General features: G+C 50.0%; 6 protein-coding genes across 6 annotated transcripts; 3 read left to right on the forward strand and 3 right to left on the reverse strand.

The window, feature by feature from the left end:
• Window positions 1–737: 737 nt before the first annotated feature.
• pre8 (proteasome core particle subunit alpha 2) lies at window positions 738–1,830 on the reverse strand (the record flags this gene model as incomplete). The annotated part of the gene is made up of 5 exons (XM_043271162.1): window positions 738–856; window positions 918–1,532; window positions 1,605–1,655; window positions 1,707–1,726; window positions 1,787–1,830. The coding sequence occupies 5 exons, from the start codon at window positions 1,828–1,830 to the stop codon at window positions 738–740; spliced, it is 849 nt and encodes a 282-aa protein (XP_043127097.1).
• A 474-nt stretch (window positions 1,831–2,304) lies between these two features.
• On the forward strand, window positions 2,305–3,344 carry Aspvir_007987 (uncharacterized protein; the record flags this gene model as incomplete). Its single annotated transcript, XM_043271163.1, has 2 exons — window positions 2,305–3,138; window positions 3,195–3,344. 2 exons carry the CDS (start codon window positions 2,305–2,307, stop codon window positions 3,342–3,344), a joined length of 984 nt encoding a protein of 327 aa, XP_043127098.1.
• A 1,348-nt stretch (window positions 3,345–4,692) lies between these two features.
• Aspvir_007988 (uncharacterized protein) lies at window positions 4,693–6,264 on the forward strand (the record flags this gene model as incomplete). Its single annotated transcript, XM_043271164.1, has 2 exons — window positions 4,693–5,801; window positions 5,871–6,264. 2 exons carry the CDS (start codon window positions 4,693–4,695, stop codon window positions 6,262–6,264), a joined length of 1,503 nt encoding a protein of 500 aa, XP_043127099.1.
• Window positions 6,265–6,469: 205 nt separating this feature from the next.
• Window positions 6,470–7,276, reverse strand: Aspvir_007989 (amidohydrolase family protein; the record flags this gene model as incomplete). Its single annotated transcript, XM_043271165.1, has 1 exon — window positions 6,470–7,276. One exon carries the CDS (start codon window positions 7,274–7,276, stop codon window positions 6,470–6,472), a length of 807 nt encoding a protein of 268 aa, XP_043127100.1.
• Window positions 7,277–8,184: 908 nt separating this feature from the next.
• Aspvir_007990 (uncharacterized protein) lies at window positions 8,185–8,596 on the reverse strand (the record flags this gene model as incomplete). Its single annotated transcript, XM_043271166.1, has 2 exons — window positions 8,185–8,236; window positions 8,295–8,596. 2 exons carry the CDS (start codon window positions 8,594–8,596, stop codon window positions 8,185–8,187), a joined length of 354 nt encoding a protein of 117 aa, XP_043127101.1.
• A 2,238-nt stretch (window positions 8,597–10,834) lies between these two features.
• Window positions 10,835–12,898, forward strand: Aspvir_007991 (sugar porter family MFS transporter; the record flags this gene model as incomplete). Its single annotated transcript, XM_043271167.1, has 3 exons — window positions 10,835–11,270; window positions 11,333–12,090; window positions 12,146–12,898. The coding sequence occupies 3 exons, from the start codon at window positions 10,835–10,837 to the stop codon at window positions 12,896–12,898; spliced, it is 1,947 nt and encodes a 648-aa protein (XP_043127102.1).
• Between the last annotated feature and the right edge of the window lie 438 nt (window positions 12,899–13,336).

The raw sequence follows: 13,336 nt of genomic DNA on the forward strand, positions 1-13,336 counted from the left end.
ACCCAACATCGGTGAGCTGAGAGATAAAAATGTTCCGAATCGGAACTTCCGATCCTTCATTAAGCTTGATTTGGTGGTCATTGTGGGGGAAGGGAACGTGACCCAGCTACGACAGGTACATTGATGGGGAGGTACCCAGGTGAGGCATTTCGTGATTTGGGCTGTGTTGTAGGACAGAATATGCATTGTCCCGTTTGTCGCCGCGTCGAGTCCCCGTGACAGGTTACGTGAGCTTGTGAGAAGAGCTGTTGGTGCTGGCATGATCCTTCTCTGAATTTGCCTTATAGTTGTAGAACGGGCCGTCAAGTGCATCATGCATTTGGAGAACCATTTGGCAGTTACTGTATGTGCAAATGAGGCAACAATAGTACGCGCGCATTGATAGATATCTGATCCTACGTCTGAGAGGGTGAACGCATGCTTGCGATACTATCCCGAGGATTAAAATCTACACTATACAGGAATGCCTCATTTGCGCCAGCTGCACTTCATTCTCGTGGTTTATCTATGAGACAGCGCAAGTCATAGCGTACCTCAGTCATGCCTTGATTTCCACGCACAGTTCAATTGAGTGCCCTATCAGTGGTCGCAAACATCCCTTGAGTGTCCACCTAAGTCCAAGGGGCAATGCTCGTATGGATTTGGTCATTAGGTCGCAGGGACCTTGTAGAATTCAAGAATCGTCTATTATGCTACAAGGCTTGCCAGAGTTGGAAAACCGTGCCAACAAAAATCGATCATAGATTGGTGAGATAATCTTCAATCTCCTCTTTGGTCAACTTCCTGAACCGGGGGCCTTTGGCTCCTTCAACGCCTTCATATCCCAGAAGATGATCCGCAGGAGGGCCAACAATACCTGCGTAAGTCAGCTCTGTGTTTTGTATTGCGATTCCTTGATCTAGATAAGTAGAACCTACCGATTTCTATTGTGTCTCCGTTCATCTCGCCCTCGATAGTCTCTTTCAGAGTAAGGAGGGCGATGTGGATGGCGTCTTCAAGCTCCAGCCCCTCTGTGTAGCGCTTCTCCAGGAACGTCTTGGCGCTGGTTGCATGCTTTCCAATGGCCGTGGCCTTCCAGGGATAGTAACTGCCGCTGGGGTCGACCTGGTACAAGCTGGGACCGCCCTTCAGGATACCACCAGTTTTACCAGTAGCTACTGTAGCCTTCTTGAGGTCACCCTCCTCGTCACCGCGCTGAGCTTCGCCTGTTTCCGGCTCAATACCCTCATCCCAGCCAGCGATCAGCAAGCTGACACCATATGGTCGGACACCACCAGATTGTGTTGCTTCCTGCACAACACGTGCAACGTCTTGCACTAGTATCCGAGTTGGAGGGTACTCGTTATAGATGCGCTTGTAGCCAGTGTGTGAGACCTTGCGAGCCTTGTCAACTAGCACACGGTAGTCCGGACCCATTCCAGCATAGACCATACCGATATCCGGTGTGATGAGGGAGATCTTGGAGAGAGACGGAGGGTCAATGAGAGGGGAGGACGACTTCTTTTCGGTAGCGAGAACAATTCCATTTGTCGCTAAGAAAAAGAAGGATGGTTAGAAGCTATTCTGGGTGGCTAGCGCAATCAGTCTATTTGAATGAAGCTTACCTTTGATTCCGAGGGCAGTTACGCCTTGGTTGACAGCGTTCAGGGCATATTCTAGATTCAATCAGCATTGAGAATCCCATATAATAAGACCAAGCGCAGTACCAATTTGTACCAGTTTCCCACTGCAAGTTATTGTTAGCATCCGATGATCGAAAGTGTCACCTGCAACAAGCTCCTCTTACCTGGGGGAGAAGGTGGTCAAAGAGAACGAGTAGCGATCAGCCATGGAGACGTCTTTCCAATTTTAGAAGCTCTGAAGAAGGTGGTAAAGTTCTCAAAAAGATGGACAAGGTAATATGAAGATAGAATGAAACTGTTGAAGTTCAAGTGAAGCTTTCCTCCTCCGAGCAACAGGCGACAAGGTGTTGACGCAGCAGCAGCTTAGGTCCATCCGCCCAGTGCCAAGCCGTGTCTGGGGCGGTGACGATGCAAATGCCAGAACTGGCTTACGCGAGCAGCTAGTGCTGACTTTGCTTGCCTAAGGCTCCTCCTCTGTCGAAGCTCCACATTCGCTTCTTTTATGCTGGTTGAGGGCTTTTTTCTTACCATTTCTCTTCCTTTCTCTCTCCCACAAATAATACACACCAACACCCTTTGTATTTATACCACCTGGGCTCTCTCCGGATGCTCTCTCGCACCAGATCTCTGGTAGATTTGGTTAATATGTTGTGACTTGAGCTCCTGAGCATTCCATTGCAGTATGAACGTGCATAATGAGCCACTCTGGCAGTGGCCTTCCAGCGTCCCTTCTAATACTTCACTGAACTCGGAGTCAAGCCAGACACCTCAGAACACTTACCAGTCCAGTGACGAAAACACGACTTCTGAATGCCCCGAGCCTCCCAAGAAACACTATCCCAATCGTACTTGTCGCATCTGCTTGGAATCAGTCCCTCCTACCTTCCACCCCCCTTCGGAAAACCTGCCAGGTTTCCTCCAGCCCAAGCCGCGAGTTGTCTATGAGTCTTCTGACCCAGAGCTTGGCCGACTTCTTCGCCCCTGCAAATGCAAAGGTTCTTCGCGTTACGTTCACGAGGGATGCCTTCAGTCCTGGCGCCATGCAGATCCTGATTATGGAAAGAGAAACTATTGGCAGTGCCCAACCTGCGGGTTTCAGTACAGGCTAGAACGTCTGAAGTGGGCGCACTGGATCAGTAGTGCATCTACCCAGATTGTATTAACTTTGAGCATTTTATTGTTTGCAGTATTTTTGCTTGGTTTTATTGCTGACCCCATCATCAATCTTTATGTGGACCCGGTGGAAACGATAGTCTACAAGGAATACTGGGAGCCCAGTACTGTGTCGGGCGCCTTGCCGAACGAATCAAGACCGTCTTGGATAGAGCATTTCGTGAAAGGATTGGCCTCACTAGGTCTTTTGTCATTCATCAAGGCCATACTTGCATTGAGCCCATGGCAGTGGTGGAATCTGCGCAGTTCAGGCGTCGTCAGCAGTGGGAGGACCACCGGCAGGAGTCGAGCGGCTTCCATCAGTTGGATAGTTATCCTCATTGGTGTTGGTACCTTCCTATGGGTAGGTCAACGCGGCGAAAGCATCGCACTTCATCAATCACTAATCGCACTATACAGGCTGTCTGGAAAGGTGTCAGGACTTGGAGTCGCAAGACACTGGAGAAAGCCGGCGAACGCGTCATGGATGTTCCATTGCCTGACGACGATGACGAAGACGAGCCATTTGCTTCCGCTGAAGGACGTCAGTCATCGAAAAAGGATGACTGAATGCGCTTGATCCTAGCATTCATCCGAGAAATCCAACGCCTTCTGTAATCCTCCACGCACTACTTTGAGTTGTCACGCTCCTGTCAATGAGGTGCCAATCAGTCAATGTGCGGAGAACGATACCGATCCTCGTTAACTTCTGGGTCTCGTTTGTGAAGCAGAGCATCTGGAACAGGACGTTTTGTCCTCTCCTTCTTTGCTCTGTTTCGTGAAAACAGACGGTCCCAGAGGGAGGATCGAACTGCATTCTGACTCGATCGGTTTGGGCCGCTCCAGCAGTGAGCGTTTCTAGATTGAGGTGCGGTACATCAAACCGTCATATAGTGTAGTTGTCAATCTATTCTCTTTTCGTGATATTGATCCAGTTCTTGAATACGTAATATTTGCTGATATCGATTCGCATCCCTTGCAGTCCACGGAGGCTTGTCGTCGCTGCCATAATTGTCAGTAGCCTTGACTGCCATACATCGTACTCAAGTCTCGAATCCCTCAATGCTGCGACTGCTGCCCGGGGCGCGTAATCTGAATGGTACTCGGAACAATCTTGGTATTTGACAATGTTCTTGCGCCGTCTATGCATGCTTGCACGGTACACGCGTTACTCTCGCCCATTGATGCAACTTCTCCATGAACTGTCGGCTAGTGTGATGGACATCCACTACATGGTCAGAGATATAAGACCAATTGCCGCTTGCTTACAGCGAACTCAGTGGGAAAACATGGCCGTGGAATATGAGGAAATTGTGCCCTTGCGTGGCATTGCTTTCCCTCAATCTCTACATGTCCCAGCTACCGAAACAACTGTCCATAATCACTTACTTCGTATACAGATGGTCAAGGTTCCTCTACGACCATCTGAAAAGATGGCTGGATCTTGCCTGAAGAGCGAGATTCGGTGGCCTGAGGTTGTTTTAAGGCTCAATTGCACTGGAGCTACTGGTCGAAGTCGGTTTAACAAGATGCGAAGCAAGATCAATTCGTCATATACTGCTAATATGTTCCTTTTCAGGAATTCCTTCCGTGAAAGACTTTTTGGTGGAAATATACAGTGAGACGTCTCTATACATCGGTAACTCCCATCACTGAGATGGAGTTCTCCTGTTCTAGACCAGTTTGCAGTGAATTGTCTGAGGTGACCTCTAGGATCAACAAACTCGCGAGTATTCACTGCGATATGATCTCGCTTATCCAAAAGCACTACCCCAAGCTTGTCTTTCAGAAAATATTCCTTGCAGTGTCCCTTTAAACCTTTCCCATTTAGATTATCACTCTATTTCTTTGACATCTACATCTACGCACTCTGCACACTCTCCATCCTAAAACTGCAAACTGATACTGTGAGCCCACCATGGAGGACCAACGCCGAGATGAACGCATCGCACGCCGAGATGAACACATCCCTGACAGTCAGGGTCATCAGAACAACACTCATCCTCTCCCTTCTGAGAATCCTCAATCTCATGAACTAGACAGCTACACTGAGGCCTGTCGTGACCTTGAGCAGCAGCTGAAAGCCCACATAAACCTCATCAAGAGACACCTGGGTGCTGTGGGCACGTCTCAAACCTCAGACGCGTCTTCTCAGACTGTCCAAGCTGGTCCTTCTGACGCCATGCAGGGCCAGCCGAGTGCCTCTGAGACTTCTGCCCCCATTACACCTACTAAAACGCTCTCGGCTCCCGCCTTGACCAACGACCACTCTCGCATTCACACTCCGAGCAGTGGCGACAGTGAGGGTGCGGTTGTGAATCAAGGTCTCGTTAGTCCCGCTGTCTCAGCTGCCAGTGCTGCAACGACCTGTGAGGCATTCCCCGACTACTACGAGTCCTGCGAGAGAAATCCGCCCATCGTTGACAAAGCGCACGAAGCAGCTTACAACTACGCTATCTCCAAGGTTGTCGAGGAAGCAACTCGTTTCAAAAAGATTGACGCCAACGTCACCAATCCTCCTGTGCTCAGCGCGGCTACTGATCCTGTTGTGAAGGTCATATCTGCCACCCCCAGCGCAAAGAAAGCTCTCGGGAACTCTCACACTTCCAAGAGCTCCTCCACCGTACCCATGCCCCCAATTCGACCTCCACTCACTGAGGCCGAGATCGCGGAGAGAAAAACGAAGCTGCTTGCAGAGATGAAGGCGTTCATTCCTAGCGGCAACATCCCAGCCGATCTCATGCGTCGTTTCGTCGCGATGACCAACGCGGTTCTCCAGATGGAGGTGATTCTCTTTCGTCGTGAGAGCCCTGCCTCCCAGCCCGATAACTTGTTGTCCGCCCAGGAAACAGAGAAGATCCGCGTCATGACAAGCGAAATGATTCAGTATCTCACTCATATGAACAACAGCCTGAAGAAGCAGGTAGACAAAACTAATGAAGTGGCGTTCGTCATGGCCCAGATCGCGGGAAGTCCTCAAGCCTCGGTGTACGAGCGCTATACACGCATGGCTGAGGTGTTTAACAAGTAAGTTGCCTCCAATCTACGACGCCATCTCTCGTCTCCGATCGAACTGACCTCCCGTTTCAATCATAGAAACGTCAAGAAACCCAGCGACCACGAGCTACGCCTTCTCACCGTCTTCCTCGACCTGTATGACACCGTCATCTACACCCGCTTTCTCACGATGCGCTTCAACGGGAAGCTTATCCTCGAGGAGATCCTCAACAAACAACGCGCGGAACTGTCCCAGCTGCTGGGTTCTCTCTGGGACATCCATAACCACGTTATCGAGAACTACCAGAAGATCATCAACTGTATGGTCCACATGAAGCGCAACATTGTTGCTCCGGTGTACGAAGAGATCACTCAGTCCAAAGAGCTCTGGATCGAGCGTTGGGACGCAAACCAGCGCGCACTGGAGCGAGAGCTGGCGCAGCAGGAGCAGGACCGGCAGGAGCTCGCTGCGAGGGAGCGTCGCCAGACTTAGGTTGCTGGATGCACGCCAGCAGGAGGAGAATCATGGGGGGAAATGCACGGAGATGTGGACATATGGATAAGGAAAAAGGAGAAAAATGATTAACGAATTAACGACCGGACGATGGAATGTATCATGAGCTCATGATTCTCATTTTGCGGAATCTAGGTACATCATAAAAGCACAAAAGCAGAGATAGGCAGCCAGTTTATCCAAATCAAGCAGAGCTATCATGATACGAACCCAGCTTAAACAATTTCTTCGCATTTTCCCTCCCAATCTTCAACCGATCCGTCAGATTCAACTCCGCATTGTCAAGCCAATCACATCCATCTTCAAAAGTCTCGAAGGGGTAATCGATGGAGAACAGAATCCGATCCGCGCCAACCTCCGCCATGCAGAAATTCAACGTCGTCGTGGAGAAATGCCCCGACGTCGTGATCCACAGATTCTGCGCAAAGTACTCCCGGATCGTCTTCTTGCACGTCTCCGCCAGACCGAGCTGCTTCTTCCGATCCTCGAACCAGTGGTTGATCCGCCACATGTCGAAGGGGATGTGCTCGCCCAGATGGCCCAGGATGATCTGGAGCTTGGGGTGCCGGTCGAACACGCCATTGGTCACCATGCCCAAGACGTGCAGGCTGACGCCGTGCGCGAAGCTCAGCGGCGGGCCCACGAGCCACTTGCGGTCGGCCCAGAGCTTGTCGTAGATTGTGCCGGTGGGGTTGCGCGGGTGCAGGTAGAGGGGGACGTCGAGGTCGGTGCAGGCCTGCCAGAAGATGTCCCATTCGGGCTGGTCGTAGAAGATCATGTCGTCGCCGTCGGGCCCGGCGCCTTCCCAAATGGTCCATTGTTGCACTTTCCATTTTGGCTCTGGCCGAAAACACCCTGTGGCCCACCACATATAGAGTCTGTCGCCCTGAGTTCTTGTTCTCTTCTTCTGGTTCTTCTGCCACCATGGCAACAAGATGTCTTCCGAGTCTGCTGAGTCTTCCACCGATGCCCTGGCACTGGTATCATCCATCTGCTGGACTCTTCTCCACCGCCCAACTGCTTGGATAAATCCGGCATTCCAGGTACTTGTGTCTACTACAGAAGTACTTACTGACCTCCTTGTTTCCGCTCACCTCACCTTTTGTCACGGTTTGAAAGAAGTGCTCTCAGCCCCAACTCCTCCACCCATCAGATGGTTTCAACAGCTTGATCCTCATATCCCGAAGGACTCATGGGGGATTTATCTCATGGTTCTGGAGAAAGACGGCCACGAGCCCGGTATCTACATCGGAAGCTCAGTTGCCGTCCGCCAGGGCATTCGGGCCCGAATTCTTGAACATAAGCGGGGGCATAAAGTCCCATTTCGTGTGAAACAGCTTAAGGATGAGGGTTATAGAATTGTCCACATTGCCATACTCACTTACATGCAAATACCGACACCGCCTAAACAGGCAAGGTTCCAGGGGCTCATGGCCATCCTTGAAGCTTGTTTCCATTATGTCTTTTGGTCTATGTGGTCAAAAGATGTAATGTACTCATTCCCGACATTTGATGAGTCCCGTTGGTTGCCGGCATCCTTCCAATACAGGGGGTTATGTTCCCATAATCCCTGGTAGAAGGCATTGAAGGCGATCCTAAGTTTACTGCGGATGAACTCATGGAAATCGACAGAGCAAAAAAAGAGAAAAGTATGGAGAGGTTGCGTGCTTGCCTGGCACTTCGAGCAAATCTGGCGTTGAAAAAGGTACACAATGAGCGACAGAGGCCCAAAACCAAAGCAAGATTTCAAAATGCCATCGCGTCAAAAAAGTATCACTGCTCGACATGCAATATATCGTGTCAGAGCGCTGCCCACCTCCGACGCCATAATGCCGGAAGCCGCCACAAGAAGATGTTAGAAAGTCGAGAGGACTACCACTATTGTGCACCTTGCAATGTTTATGTTCGTCGTCTTCGTGACTTTGATCGGCACAAAAGAACCAACGGCCACCTTCAGAAGAGAATCAGTCATTGAATTCAGCAAGAACCAAGGAAGTGGGTGTACGTACGCAAACGCACCAAATCGATCTGGGTTTGCTTTGATCTTCTCCGCGATATAATCGTTGATCTCAACTGCTAACGCCTGTGCCTCCTTTGCGTCCCAGATATCTTGGACACCAGGCGCTGTGTAGGAGAGGATCTGGTAGCCGACGCCATGCTTGTCGGCGTGTTCGATACGGATCTTAGTGATGTCGGTGATTTCCTTGACGTGGGTTTCGGGGTCGGTAGAGAACAGACTGGCCCACCAGCGAGTCTTTTCTTCGAAGCGGGGAAGCGCAAAGGCTTCCTCGAGGGCGATCTTTCCAAGCATCTTTTGTATGGAATGTTGCTTCACCTGACTAGCGCTGGCCGGATTTGACGAACAGAATAAGGGGGATGAAGCGAGTATATAGTGAATGGTCAGATCTTCATTCGACTGATTATTTGGATGAACTGTTGCAAGCACCGTTTGTTGAACACTTCCGTCCTTTATACTAACTACTGCTGCGATGGAGTATACATCATCATACCTATGTATGGGGGTGCGGACCGAAGCCGCACCCGCACCGCACTGCCGACGAAAAGCGATTCCACTTCTCCAGAAACAGTCGGAATGCGGATGATCAATCCATAGTAAATATCTATACTTTTGGAGACACTGGTATTAAATCATGTCCTTTTCCGGTGGCTGACGATGCAAGTAATATGGGGCTGAGGGGACCTCATCAGCCTAGCATTCCACCACATATAGCACGTGGCTCAAGATCAAAGTGAGAATATAATTTCCCTTCTGGGCCCCTACAGGGATAACTAATGGATTATTTCAAAGTCGGTGTAGTGAGAGATAATCTCGATACTTATGAAGCTGACTGAGCAAGTGTTATTCGAAATGCGGGGTTCTTCTAGTCCATACTTCCCTTGAAATAATACTATCAATCCACCAGAACGGGTCCGATTACATTCCGTCGGAAAGGGATTCAGTACTTCTAGTTTTATGATTTCTAGCAGGAAAGAATAATAAGTTACTCCTGATATCATCCGACGTGCCGTCAGCGATCCGACGGGGCTCTCAACCCCGCAAAATGATGGATTGGACAAGGCTAGGCTAGTAGGCCACTGATATAAGCGGAGGCATTATAGCATTACCTTTTAGTATCGATCATTAGTACCAATAGAGAACGGTATAGCTTAGCAAGAGAGGAGAGTATTGCAATTGTCATTGGATATGACACTATTGTATCATGCAACTGTCAAGCTTGTCAGGTTTGCTGACAGGACGGAGTCCAAGTTGATACGAATATTTCAAACCTGAAAGATATGCATTATTGGACTTCTTGAGACGAGTAATGGCACATGACAGAGTAAGCCTCGCTGAGTTCGAAATATGTCTTAGCATCAATGAATGTATTGTGGGGTGGGGTGACTGGCCTTCATGGGAAGTATCGCTGTGACATATATTGCGAGGATATGGACATGGACACTCATTGGAGAATCGCGGTCAGTCTGTGCAGACAAATTGATTGAATTACCAGCTCAATGTTCCCGAGGATAAAACATACCTCAGCAACCTAGATTCGGGGGAAAAAATGACAGAGAAACAGAATGAGTGACAGCCTTGTCACGTCGCTTGTCATGAGGTCCCTCATGCATCACTTCCCTCTTTCCTGTCTCCGTCAGCTTCGATCTACCCATCATAACCAACCACTTTCGGGCGTCCCATTTCTTTGGTTTCTGTATTTTTATCCTCCGAATGTGATCTAGCGCCTCAATTTATGACCTGATTAATCATTTGCCTTTGATGAATGGATGAATCCACTTTGGAGTGATCAGCATCAGCGAGCACCAGACAAGGGTTGACAGCCCCAGAGATCCGCAATTCGGACAGCAGTCAACCCCGGACAATAGACCAACAGAGCGATTCGACGTGGCTGTGCGGCAACTGGGCGGAATACGAGACTCATTGCTTTCATTGTCTGCATCCTTGGCATTTTCCTCGATCTTATTGCTCAGCCGCCACCAATGACCATTGCTTGCTGACACCCATCGTAGGAATGAGCGGGAAGAGAGAGATGAGTAGAAAAAGCAATGGATGATCGCAACAATATCAGTGGATCTCTGTCGTCACTGAAGGGCCTCGAGTCTTCGTGCCTGGGGCTCTGCTCAAGGGAATCGTGCTCATGGATGTACTTCTCCTGCGCAGCCAGCACCTTGCTTCTTTGTCCTCGAGAGCTCCCAAAGAAATATTTAGCCTTCTCTGCCTCTCTTTGTTGCTACCATTTATGCTAGTATTCAGTACCTATGGTCAGTTTCAGCCCTGTCGTTTCAAATCTTTATTAGAAATTTTCTCTTTGATGGTATCCAACTCTATCGCAAATTTAATCAGCACGGCAAATCGTGTGAGATTTCGAATCAATCAACTTGCGTCGATCTCCTGGTGATATTAGTGTGCACTGATGCAAAGATACAATTCAGTGAACTGCGTTGATTCTTTCCGACCTGTTTAACAACAGCGCTGCCATTTGCAGGCATCAGAAGCATACATCTGCTTCGCTTCATCGTTCATTAGAAGATGCCAGGGCCCGGTGATTTCGATATTTTCGGGGACGTCGCCCACGAACAACGAGTTGAAGATATCGAACATGCGCCAGAAAGGACCAACACCTTCCTGCCCCAGCGCAGATATCTATCGGCCGCAGAGCGAGCACGACGCAACTTGAATGCTAAACTCGCCAATCCACTGGCAGGTTATAGCCACGAGGAGCTGCGCAGTCAAGGAATCAAATTCGCTATAGAACACCATATGGGTGACGAAACTGACATTCGCGCTTTTGAGTTAGGCGCCCTTCTGGCCCAAGAGCCTGAAAAGTTCGATTCTTTCAGAAACCTGCTGACGGAAGAGGAATTCGAGATTTTGCATCATGAGTTCACTCATCGTTGGTCGCAACCTTGGACAATGTATTTGGTTATTGCCTTGTGCTCTCTCTCAGCAGCAGTGCAAGGAATGGGTAAGTGACAGAATCAACCACGCTTGTGTACCTAGTGCTAAAGCTAAGTCCGCTTTCAACAGATGAAACGGTTGTCAATGGCGCTCAGATCTTCTACAAGACCCAATTCGGCATTGACGATGAAACCTCGCGGTCTCGCTGGTTGCTCGGGTTGGTGAACGCCGCACCATATCTGTGCTGCGCCGTCCTTGGTTGCTGGCTGGCAGTCCCTTTCAACGCATGGTTTGGTCGCCGCGGGACGATCTTCATTACATGCTGTTTCTCCGCCATCGCTTGCCTGTGGCAAGGGTTCGTCAACACTTGGTGGCATATGTTCATCTCCCGGTTCGTCCTGGGCTTCGGCATTGGCCCCAAGTCCGCAACTGTTCCCATCTACGCGGCCGAAACGGCTCCCCCCGCCATTCGTGGTGCGTTAGTGATGCAGTGGCAGATGTGGACTGCATTTGGCATCATGCTGGGCTATGCAGCAGACCTTGCTTTCTTCGAGGTCCCGGACCCTCCAAACCTTGTCGGGCTTAACTGGCGCATCATGATGGCCTCTGCCATGTTCCCAGCTATCTTGGTCTGCTTGTTTGTATTTTCCTGTCCGGAGTCACCGCGTTGGTACATGTCCCAGAACCGCTATTACAAGGCCTACGAATCGATGTGCAGCCTGCGCGCGCACAAGATCCAGGCCGCTCGAGACCTTTATTACATGCACACCTTGCTGGAAGCAGAGAAAGGGATGAAGCTCGGTCAGAACAAGATGATAGAACTCATCGCCGTGCCTCGGAACCGGCGCGCCCTAATCGCATCCGAGATCGTCATGTTCCTGCAACAGGTAATTAACCCTCCAGTCATAGCAAATTTTCCGCTGTCTAACTCAAGTGTTCTAGCTATGTGGCGTGAACATCATCGCGTATTATTCGTCCGAAATCTTCATCAAGGTGACATCAGCCCGAAACGCCCTAGCGACATCCTTCGGCTGGGGCGTCGTGAACTGGCTCTTCGCCATCCCCGCGGTCTACACAATCGACACATTCGGCCGTCGCAATCTCCTCCTCACTACATTTCCTCTCATGGCCCTCGCCTGGTTCTTCACCGGCTTCAGCTTCTACATTCCTACCTCGGAACATAGCAACGCGCAGCTTGCCTGCGTCGCGCTAGGCCTCTATCTCTTCGGCGTAATCTACTCCGTCGGCGAGGGTCCAGTGCCATTCACCTACTCGGCAGAAGCCTACCCACTCTACGTCCGTTCGTACGGCATGGCCCTAGCTACGGCAACAACTTGGCTCTTCAACTTCCTCCTGGCCATCACGTGGCCCTCACTGCACGATTCGTTCAAAGACCAGGGCGCGTTCTGCTGGTATGCTGCTTGGAATCTGATCGGATTCGTGCTGGTGCTTCTGTTCATGCCAGAGACAAAGGGGAAGACGCTGGAGGAGCTGGACCAGGTGTTTTCGGTGCCAACGCGGTTTCACGCGGCGTATGGATTGCGCCAGATCCCGTACTTCTTCAAGAGGTATATCTTGCGTCGGCAGGTGAAGCCGGAGATATTGTACGAGAGGGAAGACCCGGTGGGTTATTCGAGTGATTCTGTTTTCAATACTGCGGATTGGAGCAGGACAAGATACGTGCGGGGACATTGAAAAGATCAGTCTGCAGCTGAGCCGCTCTGCTGTGCGATGTTGGCGTAAATACATGTACATACTAATTTTGCATTGCGATACGACTATAACGCATGTAGATGATGACACGGCGCTCTATGATAATGACATTGCAATTTGGTTTCATATATAATAGGTTTAGTAACCGAGTCTAAGGTGTATTAACATCAACTAAATAAGTGGCGGGCATCGTGGCGGCCTGCCCGGAACAGTCCGTCTCTGTCTCACTGTAAAGAATTAATATACTTTGTCCAAGTAAGCCATCAAATGTAAAAGCCATGACGACGCGCTTGCGAGGGGAACAAGACAAGGAAGGGTCACTTTCTCAGACAGCAGTTGGAACGATTGTTGATCCGCATAGAATACTCAGAACAGGTCTGTGTGAAATCTTGCTTCATCATAGGAAGTGAACCCTAAGGA

Source organism: Aspergillus viridinutans (genome assembly GCF_018404265.1).
Source record: "Aspergillus viridinutans IFM 47045 DNA, scaffold_6, whole genome shotgun sequence".
NCBI classification, from domain to species: Eukaryota; Fungi; Ascomycota; class Eurotiomycetes; order Eurotiales; family Aspergillaceae; genus Aspergillus; species Aspergillus viridinutans.